Below are 17,721 nucleotides of genomic sequence, written 5' to 3' on the forward strand. Positions count from 1 at the left end.
TGAACCTGAAGGAGTCAGAGATGAGATTAGATCTTCTCTGTATCAGAGAAGATAAAGATCTTGACTGTGGTCGTGATTTAAAGTATTTGTCAAACTCATAGAACTATATGTATTAGTATATTAGAAAAGTATATTAGAAAGGATAAAATATATATAAATTATACCTCGTTTGGGTTTTTTGTTTTGTTTTATTTTGTTTTTATAGAGACTGGGTCTCTACAAGCAAGCCTCCCACCTTGGCCTCCCAAAGTGTTGGGATTACAGGTGTAAACCACCGTGCCCAGTTTACCTCAGGTTTTAAAACGACTGTAAACACACAAGTGTTGATATAATTTGCATTTGGTCCATAGAGTTAACATTTTGATATGAAAAAGCAGAGTATGATTTCAGTCTTTCAGGAAGTTGGTATGTTAACTCTGTCTAGTGAAATGACAAGAGTTAACATTTTATGAGTGTTTATCAACAAGAGAGTCAGTTGTTTAATCTGAGAAGGTCATTTCTCATTTTAGCCACGGAGGGAGGATATACTCCTAAAATAGAGACTGGAAGAATAAAACAGATACTTTGTAGCACTCTATTATTTTACAATCTGCCTTGGCACTTGATCCATAATTGTGTAGCACCATCATCATTAAGGAATATTACTACTAGTGTTTATTAGCTGTATCTTCTCTCTTTTGGCAGAAGGGAAAAATGTTTTAGACTAGTAAGCCATGACTCAGTTAGGAGCCAGGATTCTGTCTGCCGAGGTTTGAATCCTGGCTCTATCATGTACCAGCTGTGTTACTAGGTAAATTACACAGCTTGGGTAAGTTACTTAAACTCCTTAGTTTCTTGGCCTGGTGTGGTGGTTCACACCTGTAATCCCAGCACTTTGGGAGGCCAAGGCGAGTGAATCACCTGAGGTCAGTAGTTCAAGACCAGCCTGGGCAGCATGACAAAACCCCATTTCTACTAAAAGTACAAAAATTAGCCAGGCATGGCCGGGTGCAGTGGCTCACGCCTGTAATCCTAGCACTCTGGGAGGCCAAGGCAGGCGGATCACGAGGTCAGGAGATTGAGACCATCCTGGCTAACACAGTGAAATCCCATCTCTACTAAAACAAAAAACAAAACAAAAAAAAATTAGCTGGGCTTGGCTGGCACCGGTAGTCCCAGCTACTCAGGAGGCTGAGGCAGGAGAATGGTGTGAACCCAGGAGGCCGATCTTGCAGTGAGCCAAGATTGTGCCACTGCACTCTAGCCTGGGTGACAGAGCGAGACTCCGTCTCAAAAAAAAAAAAAAAAAAAAAATTGCCAGGCATGGTGGTGGGTGCCTGTAGTCCCAGCTACTTGGGAGGTTGAGGCAGTAGAATGGTATGAACCCGGGAGGCGGAGCTTGCAGTAAGCCGAGATCACACCACTGCACTCCAGCCTGGGCGACAGAGCAAGACTCTGTCTCAAAAAAAAAAAAAAAAAAAAAATTAGCCAGGCATGGTGGCATTCTCCTGTAGTCCCATCTACTTGGGAGGCTGAGGCACGGCCATTGCTTGAATCTTGGAGGTGGAGGTTTCAGTCAGCCGAGATTGTGCCACTGCACTCTAGCCTGGGCAACAGAGCGAGTCTCTGTCTCAAAAACAATAAGAGACCAGGCGTGGTGGCTCACGCCTGTAATCCCAGCACTTCGGGAGGTCGAGTTGGGCGGATTACAAGGTCAGGAGATCGAGACCATCCTGGCCAACTTGGTGAAACCCCGTCTCTACTAAAATACAAAAAATTACCCAGGTGTGGTGGCACGCCCCTGTAGTCCCAGCTACTCGGGAGATTGACTCAGGAGAATCGCTTGAACCCGGGAGGCGGAGGTTGCAGTAAGCCGAGATCTCGCCACTGCACTCCAGCCTGGGCGACAGAGCAAGACTCCATCTTGAAACAAACAAACAATAAAAACCAAGAACAACAAAAAAATCTCTTTTCTTTCATTATCTTTAAATGGTAATGATATCAGTTGTTGTGAAGATTAAATATCAGATGTTTAGAAAAGTACCTTGCATTGGGCTGGGTGTGGGGGCTCACACCTGTAATCCCAGCACTTTGGGATGCCAAGGCGGGCGGATCACGAGGTCAGGAGATCGAGACCATCCTGGCTAATGTGGTCAAACCCCGTCTCCACTAAAAATACAAAAAAAAAAAAATTAGCCGGGCGTGGTGGTGGGCGCCTGACAGCTACTCCGGAGGCTGAGGCAGGAGAATGGCGTGAACCCGGGAGGCAGAGCTTGTAGTAAGCCAAGGTCACACCACTGTACTCCAGCCTGGGTGACACAGTGAGACTCTGTCTCAAAAAAAAAGAAAAAAGAAAAGTATCTGGCATCTAGTGAGTACAGTATAATTGTGAACTGGTATTGGTATTAGCAGAAAGCAGAGCAAGTAACCTTTTGTTGCTTTTTGAGTGACTGGACTGAGTTGGGGAGACTTCAAGTGAGAAGGGAACCATGTGACAGAGCAAATCTTGGTTGTAGTCATGGCTTACTTACTGGTACTTCCTTCTTACTGTCATCTCGCTTAAATGACCAGGACAAGGCAGAGGTGGTGAATTGGGAGAATAGGGCTTGTGAAATTAGGATTCTGGTGTAGTGGCCAGCACACTTACTGCTTGTTGTCACAAACTGGATTAAACACTGGACACTTTTTTTCTGGTTTAAGTATTCAAAATATAAAATGACCTCAGAAATTACAGTTTGTAAGCTTATTCAAAACTGCCCCACAAATGCCAATTTTACATTAAAATACTAAACCGGATAAAACAGTGACTAGGTTACCTTTGTAAACGTGTTTCTTACCAGTCCCAGAGAATCAGTGCTTCTGTTGTTTAGGGTAGAATCAGGAACAATTTGGGGATAGCCTCCAGTTTGGTTTCATTTCCTGTCCAACTTCAGACATATATTATCCATTGAAAAGGTGGGGCAGATTTTCTAAACATTTCTTCAGCATCTTGGAATCCTAGCAGTCAGTCTGTTCATGCTGATAGAAGTCCCCGTGACAATGTCCTTTAGTTGAAAACACAAAAATATAAAAAAGATCTAGAGAGGGTGGGCATTTTATTATTCTTGGATATTCTTTCTCTGTTGAACAAAACTGATGTGCCTATTTTTGTCCCATTAGGAGCTCTTGTCCCTGGCAAAGCGAAAGCGCAGTGACTCTGAGGAGAAGGAGCCGCCTGTGAGTCAGCCTGCAGCCTCGTCAGACTCGGAGACGTCTGACAGTGACGATGAGGTGGGTGTGGAGGGCCTCGGCTTCTGGGACCATTAGATAGTTGAGGCTCCTCGCTTTGGTGGCTCCTGTTGGCCTCATTTCCTTAAACGGAGACTTACAGCCTAAGATCTACAAGAATTTATTGGGGAAAGAAAATGGTGTAAGTAAGGCCGGGCGCTGTGGCTCTCTCCTGTAATCCCAGCACTTTGGGAGGCTGAGGTGGGTGGATCACCTGAGGTCAGGAGTTCGAGACCAGCCTGGCCAACATGGTGAAACCCTGTCTCTACTAAAAATACAAAAATTAGCCAGGCGTGGTGGTGCACGCCTGTAATCCCAGCTACTAAGGAGGCTGAGGCAGGAGAATTGCTTGAACTCAGGAGGCAGAGGTTGCAGTGAGCCGGGATCGCCCCACTGCACTGCAGCCTGGGTGACAAAGCAAGACTCTGTCTCAAAAAAAAAAAGAAAATGGTGTAATGAAAGCTATTGAATGTCATGTTCATTGTACTGCTAGTTACCTAGCGGGTCCCTCTGCAGGACATGCGTAGTCATTCTGTAGCTTTTTTTTTTTTTCAGCCTTATTGCAGAAGTGGTACAGTCAGTAATCCTATTTTTTCTTTTATTTTCTTTTTTTTTTTCGAGACAGAGTCTCACTCTGTCGCCAGGCTGGAGTGCAGTGGTGTGATCTTGGCTCACTGCAACTTCCGCCTTCCAGGTTCACGCCATTCTCCTGCCTCAGCCTACTGACTAGCTGGGACTACAGGCACCCGCCACCAGGCCTGGCTAATTTTTTTTTTATTTTTAGTAGAGACGGGGTTTCACCGTGTTAGCCAGGGTGGTCTCAATCTCCTGACCTCGTGATCCACCCACCTTGGCCTCCCAAAGTGCTGGGATTACAGGTGTAAGCCACTGCGCCCGGACTCTCTTTTTTCTTTTTGAGTCATCTTTTTAATCTCACTTTCATGTTAGAAAATAAATTCTATCAAGGATGCTGTAGTTTAATGGGAAATACTTTAGTGAGAAAAGAAACTTTGGGAAGATTGATTCAACATCCCTCAGAGTGATGGTGTTAACTTCAAAGGAGGAAAATCCAACTGTTCATTGTCTAGACCAAGGTCACTTTCCCAAATTACCTACCAACAATGGCAGGCCCTAAAAGATCCAAAACCTTAATGGAAGACAGGGATGAGGGGAAAGATATTTGAAACACTTCTACATGTTTCTCATTTGATTTATTTATTTTATTTTATTTTTTTGAGATGGAGTCTCACTCTTATCGCCCAGGCCAGAGTGCAACGGCACGATCTCGGCTCACTGCAACCTCTGCCTCTCGGGTTCAAGCGATTCTCCTGCCTCAGCCTCCCAAGTAGCTGGAACTACAAGCATGCACCACAGTGCCCGGCTGATTTTTGTATTTTTAGTGGAGACAGGGTTTTGCCACATTCGCCAGGCTGGTCTCAAACTTCCGACCTCAGATGATCCACCTGCCTTGGCCTCCCAAACTGCTGAGATTACAGGCATGAGCCATTGCACCCAGCCTTTCATTTGATTTAAAGTATTTTCTTCCCCTTAGTAACTCCTTGCACCGAAGCCGGATATCACCTTTCAGTGTAATTTCTTACCCTACAGCCTAGGAAAATATTTGTTAACAGTAAAGTAAAAAATGTTTATTTAATATAATGAAATTTAATTAGCAGCTGAATAGTATTTACCGGTGCCCTGCATGTGCATATTGGAGTGATTGCCTTCTGATCAACTGTAGTGATAATTTCTTTTTTTTTTTTTTTTTCTTGAGACTGCGTCTCACTCTGTCACCCAGGCTACAGTGCAGCGGCGCAATCTCAGCTCACTGCAACCTCTGCCTTCCGGGTTTAAGAGATTCTCCTGCCTCAGCCTCCTGAGTAGCTGGGACTACAGGCGCGTGCCACCACACCTGGCTAATTTTTTATTTTTAGTAGAGATGGGGTTTCACCATGTTGGCCAGGCTGGTCTCAAACTCCTAACCTCAGGTGACCCGCCCCCTTGGCCTCCCAAAGTGCTGGGATTATAGGCGTGAGCCACCGCGCCTGGCCTCTTTTTTTTTTTTTTTTTTTGAGACAGAGTCTCGCTCTGTTGCCAGGCTGGAGTGCAGTGGTGCGATCTCAGCTCACTGCAACCTCTGCCTCCTGGGTTCAAGCAATTTTCCTGTCTCAACCTCCCAAGTAGCTGGGACTCCAGGCGCATGTCACCACACCCAGCTAATTTTTTGTATTTTTGGTAGAGTCGGGGTTTCACCATGTTAGCCAAGATGGTCTCATTCTCTTGACCTCGTGATCTGCCCGCCTCGGCTTCCCAAAGTGCTGGGATTAGAGGCGTGAGCCCTGTGCCTGGCCAAAAGTTTATCTTTTGTTTATTTTTAATGGATAAAGTATAATTTCTCTCAAATTAACAAAAAATCAGTGGGGGTCTATGAAATAATTTGCTTTTTCATTTTGTTTTCTGTTTTCTTTCTTTAAATGCCTAGACAATACAGAAAAACCTTGAAATAATTTTCTCTCCCACTAGTCCTCTTTTTTTTTTTTTTTTTTTTTTTTTGAGACGGAGTCTCACTCTGTCACCCAGGCTGGAGTGCAGTGGCGTGATCTCGGCTCACTGCAAGCTCCGCCTCCTGGGCTCACTCCATTCTTCTGCCTCAACCTCCCAAATAGCTGGGACTACAGGCGCCTGCCACCACTCCCGGCTAATTTTTTGTATTTTTAGTAGAGACGGGGTTTCACCATGTTAGCCAGGATGGTCTCTATCTCCTGACCTTGTGATCCGCCCACCTCGGCCTCCCAAAGTGCTGGGATTACAGGCGTGAGCCACCATGTCTGGCCTCTCTCCCACTATTCTTACAGCTACTTTTATTTTTCATGTTTCAGAAGTCAGCTGCTGTGGTCCACCCTTGCCACTCAGTATTGTATTAAGTTTGAATATGTGTTATGCCTGGAATACCCTGTAATGTGTTTGTGGTCTCTGGTATTCCTTAAGATACAAGCAGTAAGTCTGCTTGGAACACATTCATTCTCCATATATCTGTTGTTAAAAGTTAGGTCAGAGTCCTAACTTTTGCAGTTAGTACTGAGATTCCCTTCCTCCTTTTTTAGCCAAAGCATTAGAGGAGCCCACAACTTGTGTTAGAGGAGATCCACATCCATAAAATTCTTCATGGTTTAGGGTTCCCTTTGTTACTTGCAGCTGCTTAATGAAGTAAAAAACTGCTCATCTTAGAACACTACCCAATGATTTGTGCACATATTGGAGAAAAAGCTGACAGCAAGCTCCACCCTGCCCAGCAAGAAATGAGCGTTTGAGTGACTTTTCCCCTACAGGATTCTTAGCTCCTGCTGCTGCCTTCAGATTCTAGTACTCCAGGCCCTCAGGCTTATTGTAACTCTACTCCAGTCCCTCTCTCACGAGAGCAGCAGCGTCTGTATCATGGTCATTCTGAAAGATGCCTGTTTTTCTGTTTCCATCATGTCTCTTTGGCCCAAGATACTAGCTTAGCACGAGCACCTCAGAGTTAGAGCAAATAGTTCATTATTTTGGACAGTTCAGAAAGTAACTATTAAAATCTTTATTAAAAAATTCTTCCAGCCACTGTGTAACTCAATGTTATTACTGTGAGCTCAAACTTATTGCTGCTGTGGACATTTTAGATTGGGTAGGGGACTTCTGAGAGATTCTTAGGGTATAAAGTTTGAGACAGTGGCTCTTTTTTTCCCCTTTCATAATGATTTTTTTTTTTTTTTGAGATGGAGTCTCTCTCTGTTGCCCAGGCTGGAGTGCAGTGGCGCGATCTTGGCTCGCTGTAAGCTCTGCCTCCCGGGTTCACGCCATTCTTCTGCCTCAGCCTCCCGAGCAGCTGGGACTACAGGCGCTCACCACCACGCCTGGCTAATTTTTTGTATTTTTAGTAGAGACGGGGTTTTACAGTGCTAGCCAGGATGATCTTGATCTCCTGACCTCATGATCCGCCGGCCTCATCCTCCCAAAGTGCTGGGATCACAGGTGTGAGCCACCATCATAATGATTATTAATACATCTTTCATGGGTGACAAAACACATACTGAAGTAGTTTGCTATGTCTTCTCGTTTCTTCAACTTTTGTGTCTTTAACGCCTGCAGATTAACCTTTTAGAAATTTGGTTGTTAAAGTGGCAATTCTCGGGCCAGGCATGGTGGCTCACACCTGTGATCCCAGCACTTTGGGAGGCCAAGGCAGGTAGATCACTTGAGGTCAGGAGTTCGAGACCAGACTGGCCAACATGGCGAAACCCTGTCTCTACTAAAAATGCAAAAATTAGCCAGGCGTAGTAGTGGGCGCCTGTAGTCCTAGCTACTCGGGAGGCTAAGGTATGAAAATCGCTTGAGCCCAGAAGGCAGAGGTTGCAGTGGGCCGAGAACGCTCCACTATATTCCAGGCTGGGCCCCAGAGTGAGACTGCATCTCAATAAAGATAAATAAATTAAATAAAGTGGCAATTTTCCATCAGAGGAAGCCCTCCTTGTACCAGAAGCTGCCCTGCAGTTTTTTCAAACTTATATATGTCTCTCATACTGTTTCTTTTCATTAGTGAGCCATTAATATAGGTAGAAAGAAATGCGTTTGTCCCCTCAGATTTGCTAGGACAGAAAATTGGTCAAGAACAACTGAGCTAAAAAGTTAATCGGTAATTTGTTTATAAAATCAGAGACATGCACTGATTTTAGAGCAAAAAGATATTTAGCTAATTGATGAGGGAGAGGGGAAATGGACAGAAGCTCTGAAAGTTTTCTATCCTGAAAAAAATGGGTACACTGGACATTCAGTATAATGTCATATTAGTGAGGAAATAAGTAGATGTTTCACATATAATGTATCTTGGTGGGGGGAAACACCAACATTTAATGACAGAGTATATACTTGTCCTATTATTTTTAGTGATTGAATTATTCTCGATATCTGGAGGCACATGTAAAACTAAGAAGCAAGGCTGTTTGTAAGATTTACATTGGCCAAGGTCAAGGTCAGAATGCTGTGGTGTGGCACTTTGATGCTGTCACTTCCTCTCCTTGAAAGCATTTGATCAGAGAAGAAGCATCAAAGGTTCAAACAAGAGTGATTGGAAGGGAAAATAACAAGGTGAAAAGGAGGGGAGCTAGCAGCCATTCAATCATGAGTTGGGGTTAAAAAAAAAAATGGCCAGCAGGGTGTGGTGGCTCACACCTATAGTCAGCAATTTGGGAGGCCAAGGTGGGAGGATTGCTTAAGCTGGGAAGTTCGGGACCAGCCTGGGCAATATGGCAAAACCCCATCTCTACTAAAAATACAAAAATTATTGTAGCTAGAGGTGCAATAATAGAAAAATTGGGCCGGGTGCAGTGGCTCACGCCTGTAATCTCAGCACTTTGGGAGGCCGAGACAGGCAGATTACAAGATCTGGAGCTTGAGACCATCCTGGCTAACATGGTGAAACCCTGTCTCTACTAAAAATACAAAAAAATTAGCCGGGCGTGGTGGCGGGCACCTGTAGTCCCAGCTACTCTGGAGGCTGAGGCAGGAGAATGGCGTGAACCCGGGGGGCAGAGCTTGCAGTGAGCCGAGATTGCACCACTGCACTCCAGCCTGGGCGACAGAGCGAGACTCCATCTCAAAAAAAAAAAAAGAAAAAAATTAAAAAAAAAATTTTTTTTAATACAAAAATTAGTCAGGTGTGGTGGTGTGCATCTGTTACCCCAGCTACTCAGGAGGCTGAGGTGGGAGGATCACCTAACCTCAGGAGGTCAAGGGTGCAGTGTGCTGTAATCATGCCACTGCACTCCAACCTGGGCAACAGAGTGAGACTCTGTCTCAAAAGAAAAAAGAAAAATACTTGCTAGATTTTTTTTTTTTTTTGAGCCAGAGTCTTGCTCTGTCATCCAGGCTGGAGTGCAGTGGTGCAATCTCAGCTCACTGCAACCTCCGCCTCCTGGGTTCAAGAGATTCTCCTGCCTCAGCCTCTCGAGTAGCTGGGATTACAGGCGTCTGCCACCACGCCCGGCTAACTTTTTGTACTTTTAATAGAGATGGGGTTTCACCGTGTTACCCAGGCTGGTGTTGAACTCCTGAGCTCAGGTGATCCGCCTGCCTCGGGCTCCCAAAGTGCTAGGATTACAGGCGTGACCATCGCGGCCGGCCCGTTAGATATTATATGTAGTAGTTTTTCTGTTGATTTAAAGCCATGATTACGAATAACAGTTCTTGTACTGTGAAAAAATGTCTTCCAAAATATCCAGCTGTGTGGTACTGCTTTATACAGCTTCCTTTTTCCTCTGTTATATTGGTAAGAAGTGACCATTGTGCTCTTTTCTTGGTAATGTCTTCTATAACACTTCCAACTTACTGCATATTTTCTGTCGTGGGGTCAGGAAGCCAGGGAATGCCATAGAGTTTAGGCTGGAATACTGCGCTTTAGTACTTGAACTTAGTGACAGCTGTTTAGATTGCTCATGAGCTTTATTTTTATTTTATTTTATTTATTTTTTTTTTTTTTTGAGACGGAGTCTCGGTCTGTCGCCCAGGCTGGAGTGCAGTGGCACGATCTTGGCTCACTCCAAGCTCCACCTCCCGGATTCACGCCATTCTCCTGCCTCAGCCTCCCCAGTAGCTGGGACTACAGGCGCCCACCACCAATGCCCAGCTAATTTTTTTTTGTATTTTTAGTAGAGACGGGGTTTCTCTGTGTTAGCCAGGATGGTCTTGATCTCCTGATCTCGTGATCCGCCCGCCTCAGCCTCCCAAAGTGCTGGGATTACAGGCGTGAGCCACTGCGCCCGGCCTCATGAGCTTTATGTTTTACATATTGGCTCTTAACTGTGCAGACAAATAGACAGTAACACCTTATCTTTCTAGACACCATTAAGATCTCATGGCAAGAATTTGGAATAAGGTGATTTTCATGGACTAGCTGATTGCTCAAATGTATTTTCAAGAAATTCCGACACTCCCAACCTAACAGTGTAATGTAGTATTAATTATATTGTTCATTTTTTGGTATCACTTCTGTTTTGTTTGTGCTTTTGTCTTCATAACTAGACTGCAAGTTTTTGTGATTGAGTGCAAGGATTCTCTATGCTTTCCAGTTAAATGTATGTGATTGCTTGATGATTAAATACAATAGTGTCTTTTGTACTTTATCTGATTACACAGTAGAAAGGAAAAGAAAGCTAAGAAAGCTAAGGTATTCTTCATGTCTTCAGGCTGACATTAAATTGCATTTACTGCCTCCTGTCACTTGGGATTAAAAAAAATTGCATTTACTCTTCAACTCCTGACCCCATTTTTTTTTTTTTTTTTGGAAACAGAGTCTTGCTCTATCAAGAGGGCTGGAGTGTGGTGGCTCAATCTCCGCCCACTGTAACATCTGCCTCCTGGGTTCAGGCAATTCTTGTACTTCAGTCTTCCAAGTAGCTGGGATTACAGGCACATGCTACCACGCCCCGCTAATTTTTTTGTATTTTTAGTAGAGACGGGGTTTCACTATGTTGGCCAGGCTGGTTTCGAACTCCTGGCCTCAAGTGATCTGTCTGCCTCGGCCTCCCAGAGTGCTGATCCCAGCACAGGTGTGAGCCACCACACCCAGCTTCCTCTGACTCTTTTTTTATTTTCAGAAAAAAACACCTAAATCAGGAACCGTGCCCTCTCAAACACATCTTTTTTGTGGCCATTGTCAGTATCTAGAATAATGACTATAGAACTTTTCTTATGATTAGTTTGACTCAGAATAACATTCAGTTCATATGGAAACCTACAATGTTACAGGGTCTTAGAGATCATCTGAACTTTTTTTTCCCCACAGATGAGAGAACAGACTCACAGAAATTCTCATTTTTGGCCGGGTGCGGTGTCTTAGGCCTGTAATCCCAACACTTTGGGAGGTTGAGGCGGGCGGATCACGAGGTCAGGAGATCGAGACCATCCTGACTAACACAGTGAAACCCCTTTTCTACTAAAAATACAAAAAATTAGCCAGGCGTGGTGGCGCACGCCTGTAGTCCCAGCTACTCAGGAGGCTGAGGCAGGAGAATCGCTTGAACCCAGGAGGTGGAGGTTGCAGTGAGCCGAGATTGTGCCACTGCCTGGGCAACAGAGCAAGACTCCGTCTCAAAAAAAAAAAAAATTACTTTATTTTCATAAAATAGTACCTCACATGTATGTAGAACTTCCTGGTTTCTAGTGTGCTCTAAAACTTTTCTTATTCTCTCTCCTTTTAGTCTCACACTACCCTGGTAGGTGGTCAAGGCAGTGTTATTATTCCTACTTTACAGATAAGGAGATACTCTCTGGTTAGAGGCTTGGGCTCTATCCCAGTTCTTTAGACCCTAATCCCAGTGTAGTTTGTCACTAGCCCAGCTGTTATTATTATTTTTTTTTTAGACGGAGTCTCCCTCTGTCACCCAGGCTGGGGTGCAATGGCATGATCTTGGCTCACTGCAACCTCCACCTCCCAGGTTCAAGCAATTCTCCTCCCTTGGCCTCCTGAGTAACTGGGATTATAGGCGCCCGCCACCAGGCCTGGCTAATTTTTGTATTTTTAGTAGAGTCAGGGTTTCACCATGTTGGCCAGGCTGGTCTTGAACTCCTGACCTCAAGTGATCCACCTGCCTCAGTCTCACAAAATGTTGGGATTACAGGCATGAGTCACCACGCCCAGCCCCAGCTGTTATTCTTGAACCTTACTTACTGAAAGGTATTTTATTTCACTTGTAAATTCAGTTCAGAGTCACTGGGTTGGAATGGTTTCTATGCTGGGTCCTGAGACCTAGGAATATGGGTATTCCTTGCTCATTAGAGATAATTTGCTCTCTCAAATCTTGAAGTTTCTTTACTTTCCTGCCTTCATCATGCTCAAAATACTCAGCATCTCAATGCCAACCTATTCCAGAGCAACCAGTCCCCGCCTTGTGTTTCTTCCCATCTTTCAGTTGCATGCCCAGAAGGATAGCTGCTTCACAGAATGGGGACCTGCTTATAACATTCTATACACACTCAGCGTGACAAGGGGGAATATAGTACTCACCTTCCTTGTTTCACTAGGTAATTGTTGCCCATTAAAATACCTGTTACATCAGTGAGAGTCAAACTGCCGATCTCTGTTATTAGGAAGAAAACATATTCCATCCAGTCTCTTTTTAAGTTTTCTTCATTGCATATTTACAAAATACTTTTCTGGTGTTCTGTGGGGTTGCATACATGTACACCTAGGAAAGCAGGATGTCAGTGTGTACAAGAGTCCTGACAATGGATCCTTTCCTTTACCCAGATGGTTTTTGAGCAGTGGTCATTGGGAGATCCTCTGGCCTCTGTACTTGGTTCAGATGCAGACCAGTGGGTGCTCATTTTCTCATTCTTGGCTTATGTTTGGTGCATTTGAGGGCAGTTTGAAGGTTATAACAGAGCTTACCTTTCAGTAGAACCGTAGTTCTCAAAACAGATTAAGAAGTGCAAGGTCATTTCCTCTACTTCCTTCTGGATGGGGAAAGTATAAGAGCATCCCTTTAATTCTTTCCTTTATTCTTTAGATCCCATTTACTACTACATCCTGGTGAAATCATTCATTTTCCCTCTGTCTCAGAATCAGGTGAATAAGATTTTTGCAGGGATGGGTGAGCCATCTCTGGACTAATAGCTGGATTAAGATATTTCCATATCAATTCTGCTTAGACTCTGTTCTTGGGAGAAGAGGTACAGAGCAAATATTTTAAGTGTGTGCTTAGACAAAAAAGCATTCAGGAATCTCTGGTTTATGGGAGTAAATGATCTATTCTTGAGAAAAAAAATCTTTGGGAGATTATTGGGACCTATTTTTGTCTCTTTCCCTGAATTAAATAAGAATAATACTGAGACTGGCTTCCAGATTTTTAAAGTGATCATTTATCATTGACTGGTGGCTATACAGGTGATTAAAAAAATAAAATTTAAAAAAATGGGAAATGTTGGCCGGGAACGGTGATTAACACCTGTAATCTCAGCACTTTGGGAGGCCGAGGCAGGCAGACCCCCTGAGGTCAGGAGTTTGAGACCAGCCTGAACAATATGGTGAGAGAACAGACTCACAGCAATTCTCATTTTCGCCCGGGTATAGTGGCTCTACTAACCCTGTCTCTACTAAAAATACAAAAATTAGCTGGGTGTGGGGGCAGTTGACTACGTTCCCAGCTACTCGGGAGGCTGAGGCAGGAGAATCCCTTGAACCCAGGAGGCGGAGGTTGCAGTGAGCCTAGATCACACCACTGCACTCCAGCTTGGGTGACAGAGCGAGACTCCATCTTGAAAAACAAAACAAAACAAAACAAAAAATAGGGAATATTTCATGAATTTGCATGTCATCTTTGCACAGGGGCCATGCTAATCTTTTCTGTATTCTAATTTTAGATACGTGCTGCTGAAGCGAGCAGAGATGATTTTTTTAAATTAATTTTTATATTATATTAAATTAATTAATTTATTTATTTGAGATCAGCTCTCACTCTGTCACCCAGGCTGGAGTTCAGTGTCGTGATCTTGGCTCACTGCACCCTGGACCTCGTGGGCTCAAGCCATTCTCCTACCTTAGCCTCCTGAATAGCTGGGACTATAAGCGTTCGCCACCATGCCCAGCTAATTTTTGTATTTTTTGTAAAGACTGGGTTTCACCATGTTGCCCAGGCTAGTCTTGAACCCTGAGCTCAAGCAATCAGCCTGCCTCGGCCTCCCAAAGTGCTAGGATTTCAGGCATGAGCCACTGCGCCCAGCCTATTTTATTTTTATTTTTTTGTCCCTGTTGTGGAGGCAGGTGAATTTTTTTTTTTTTTTTTTTTTTTTTTTTTTGAGACAGAGTCTCGCTCTGTTGCCCAGGCTGGAGTGCAGTGGTACGAACTCGGCTCACTGCAAGCTCCGCCTCCCGGGTTCACACCACTGTCCTGCCTCAGCCTCCCGAGTAGCTGGGACTACAGGCGCCCGCCACCATGCCCGGCTAGTTTTTTTGCATTTTTAGTAGAGACGGGGTTTCACCGTGTTAGCCAGGATGGTGTCGATCTCCTGACCTCGTGATCTGCCCAGCCGGCAGCAGGTGATTTTTTAAATTAAAAAATATATTTCCTTAAATAGAGGTGGGGTCTTGCTATGTTTCACAGGCTGGTCTCCAACTCCTGTGTTCAAGTGATCCTCCCACTTTGGCCTCCCAAAGTGCTGGGATTATAGGTGTGAGCCACAACACCCGGCCTGGTGATTTTTTTTTTTTCCCCAACTTTACAAATACTTTTCTGGTTGTGCACTGTGGTGTGTTTCTCTAGTAATAGCTACTCAGGAGGTTGAGGCGGGAATATCACTTGAGCCCAGGAGTTTGAGTACAGCCTGGGCAACATAGTGAGACCTCATCATAAAAACGAAAGGAAAACAAAAAGCAAACAACTTTTCTATATTTTTAAGGCCTAATATAATGAACATTTATTATTATTAAAATTATATTTTAAAGTTTTATTAAAAATAAAATACAGGCTGGGCGCAGTGGCTCATGCTTGTAATCCCAGAATTTGGGAGACTGAGGCAGGAGAATTGCTTGAACTTAGGAGTTTGAGACTAGCCTTGGTAACATAGTGAGACCTCCTCTCTACAAAAAGTTAACAAATTAGCCAGGTATGGTGGCATGCACCTGTAATCTCAGCTGCTCAGGAGGCTGAGATGAGAGAATCTCTTGAGCCCAGTAATTCAAGGCTGCAGTGAGCTATGGTCATGTCACTGCATTCCAGCCTGGTCAACAGAGCAAGACCCAGTCTCAAAAATAAAAAATAAAATGAAATAAAATACAAAGTAAATATACAAGTAGCGGCACTCCAACTTCTCAGTACTGTAAGATATAAGAAGTTTTAGGCCAGGTGCGGTGGCTCATGCCTGTAATCCCAGCACTTTGGGAGGCCAGGGCAGGCAGGTCGGGAGTCCAAGGTCCAGCCTGAGGTTGGGAGTTCGAGACCAGCCTGACCAACATGGAGAAACCCCATCTCTGCTAAAAATACAAAATTAGCTGGGCATGGTGGCATATGCCTGTAATCCCAGCTACTCGGGAGACTGAGGCAGGACAATGGCGTGAACCCGGGAGGCGGAGCTTGCAGTGAGCCGAGATCGCACCACTGCACTCCAGCCTGGACGACAGAGTGAGACTCCGTCTCAAAAAAAAAAAAAAAAAATTATCTTCCTTGAAATGATTAAAATGTGAAATGGTTGAAAACTCAGACTTAAAAGGGAAGCATTAGGGCTGTGCAAGGTGGCTTGTGCCTGTAATCCCAGCACTTTGGGAGGCCAAGGCTGGAGGATTGTATGAGTCTAGGAGTCTGAGATCAGCCTTAATGACATAGCAAGACCCTGTCTCTACAAAAGAATTTAAAAATTAGCTGGGCATGATGGTGCACACCTGTAGTCCCAGCTACTCAGGAGGCTGAGGTAGGAGGATCACTTGAACCTGGGAGGTCAAGGCTGCAGTGAGCTATCATCCTGCTGCCCTGCACTCCAGCCTGGGTGACAAACGAGACCCTGGCTCAAAAACAAAAAAAAAAGATTAAAAATAGCACCCTTTTACAATGTTTTGTGAAGGTAAACTAGCTGACTGTTGTTCTTAAGAATAGCTCATATGGAAAATTTCTAAGTTGGAAACATCTTCAGAACTACACCTCTACCCAACCCCACCCCCTCAAAAAAAGATCAAAATAATTTACTTCTTCTATTACCTATTGTGAAATAGGAGGTTAATTTCTCATCCTATTATAGAAGGAACAAAGACTTTGTGCCTTTGTTGGATATTAGATGTAGAAATATTATGTTAATACCAGACTTAATATTCAGTCTGTGATAATCAAAAGATGATTATTCTTTATGGTAATTAGAATAAAGTTTCTGAGTAAAGTATTTTTCACCTAAAATCATTTTAAGTTGGCAAGTTAAAATATCAAAGGAGATATGGTTTAATGTAACTAAATAGTCTGCAAATTTGTAAAGTGGTTGTATGGCCTTTCAACTTATAATTAAAGTGCTTGATGAAGATGGTTTTTTGGCCTTGGGGTAGTTAACTGTATTGCCTGCCTGTTTGACAGTGCAAATTACAGGTTCCTTATGTTTTGATTTCTGGGATTTCCTGTTTCTGATCCAGTTTAAGTGTCATGTTATTGTGTAATATATGCCAATGTTTTAAAAAGTATATGCACATATATTTAATGATGTACATTACTTTCTGCCTCTTTGGAGTTAGTGCCAGTGCTGCCATTCATGCCAAAGAATGGCCTTCATCCTTTCTCACTGTGCTTTCTGCAGTTTTCTCCTGGGCACAAGCTACATTCCCTGCCTTCCTGAGACCCACCCCAGAACTAAACCATTCTCTGTACTGAAACCCAGACATATCAGCCATTAACAATTACTGCCATCTCTGCCACATAAAACATCAGAAGTGTTTTTTGACTTGCCAGAAAGTTGATATCTTTTCTGTTTTCTATTGGCAATAAAACATACATGAGCTGGGTGCAGTGATGCGCACCTGTAGTTCCAGCTACTTAGGAGGCTCAGGTGAGAGGATCACTTGAGCCCAGGAGTTCAAGGCCAGCCTAGGCAACATAGCAAGAACCTGTCTGAAAAAAAAAAGAAAAAATAATAATTAAATTATATGTTTATTATGCAACTTTTCTCTTGTTTCTAAGAGATTCCAGACCAGAAGTTCTAAAGTTTTAAGCAAGTTTTCAAAAATCTAGGCTGGGGCCAGGCACAGTGGCTCACACCTGTAATCCCAGCACTTTGGGACGCCAAGGCAGGCGAATTGCTTGAGCTCAGGAGTTTAAGACCAGCCTGGGCAACGTGGTGAAACCCCGTCTCTACAAAAAATACACAGCTTAGCCGGGTGTGGTGGTACACGCCTATGGTCCCAACTACTTGGGAGGCTGAGGCAGGAGGATAAGTTGATCCTGGGAGGTCAAGGCTGCTGAGAGCCCGAGATCGCACCACTGCACTCTAGCCTGGGTGACACAGCGAGACCTTGTCTCAAAAACAAAAATCTATGCCAGGTGCAGTGGCTCATGTCTGTAATCCCAGCACTTTGGGAGGCCGATACAGGAGGATTGTCTGAGCTCAGGAGTTCAAGACCAGCCTGGGCAACATAGTGAAACCCCGTCTCTACAAAAAATACAAAAATTAGCTGGGCGTGGTGGGGCACACCTGTAGTCCCAACTACTCCAGAGGCTAAAGTGGGAGGATGGCTTGAGCCTGGGAATCAGAGGTTGCAGTGAACCAAGACTGTGCCACTGCACTCCAGCCTGGACAATAGAGTGAGACCCTGTTTCAAAAAAAAAAAAATTTTTTTTTTCAAAAATCTGTATTTTTTTCATATGAAGTGTATTTGTTTTGGATTCAAAGATGAATGCCAGAGACTCTTAACTCTTGAGTCTTCCAGCTTTTCCCAATAAAGTCCCTATTCCTATTTCAGTCTTCCTTTTTCTTTTC

General features: G+C 44.0%; 1 protein-coding gene and 1 non-coding gene across 2 annotated transcripts in view; one reads left to right on the plus strand and one right to left on the minus strand.

Annotated features, from left to right (window-relative positions):
* Nucleotides 1-17,721, plus strand: part of RTF1 (RTF1 homolog, Paf1/RNA polymerase II complex component) — a 67,645-nt gene that overhangs the window by 20,050 nt on the left and 29,874 nt on the right. Inside the window, exon 2 of the mRNA XM_003826612.5 lies at nt 3,139-3,249. Within this exon, the coding sequence (XP_003826660.2) occupies nt 3,139-3,249 (111 nt within the window). The remainder of the gene's footprint in view (nt 1-3,138; nt 3,250-17,721) is intronic.
* LOC112437400 (U6 spliceosomal RNA) lies at nt 13,559-13,660 on the minus strand. The gene has a single exon (XR_003026019.1). It is a non-coding gene; the product is annotated as a U6 spliceosomal RNA (small nuclear RNA).

The sequence above is a fragment of the Pan paniscus genome, chromosome 16 (assembly GCF_029289425.2).
Source record: "Pan paniscus chromosome 16, NHGRI_mPanPan1-v2.0_pri, whole genome shotgun sequence".
Taxonomy (NCBI): domain Eukaryota; kingdom Metazoa; phylum Chordata; class Mammalia; order Primates; family Hominidae; genus Pan; species Pan paniscus.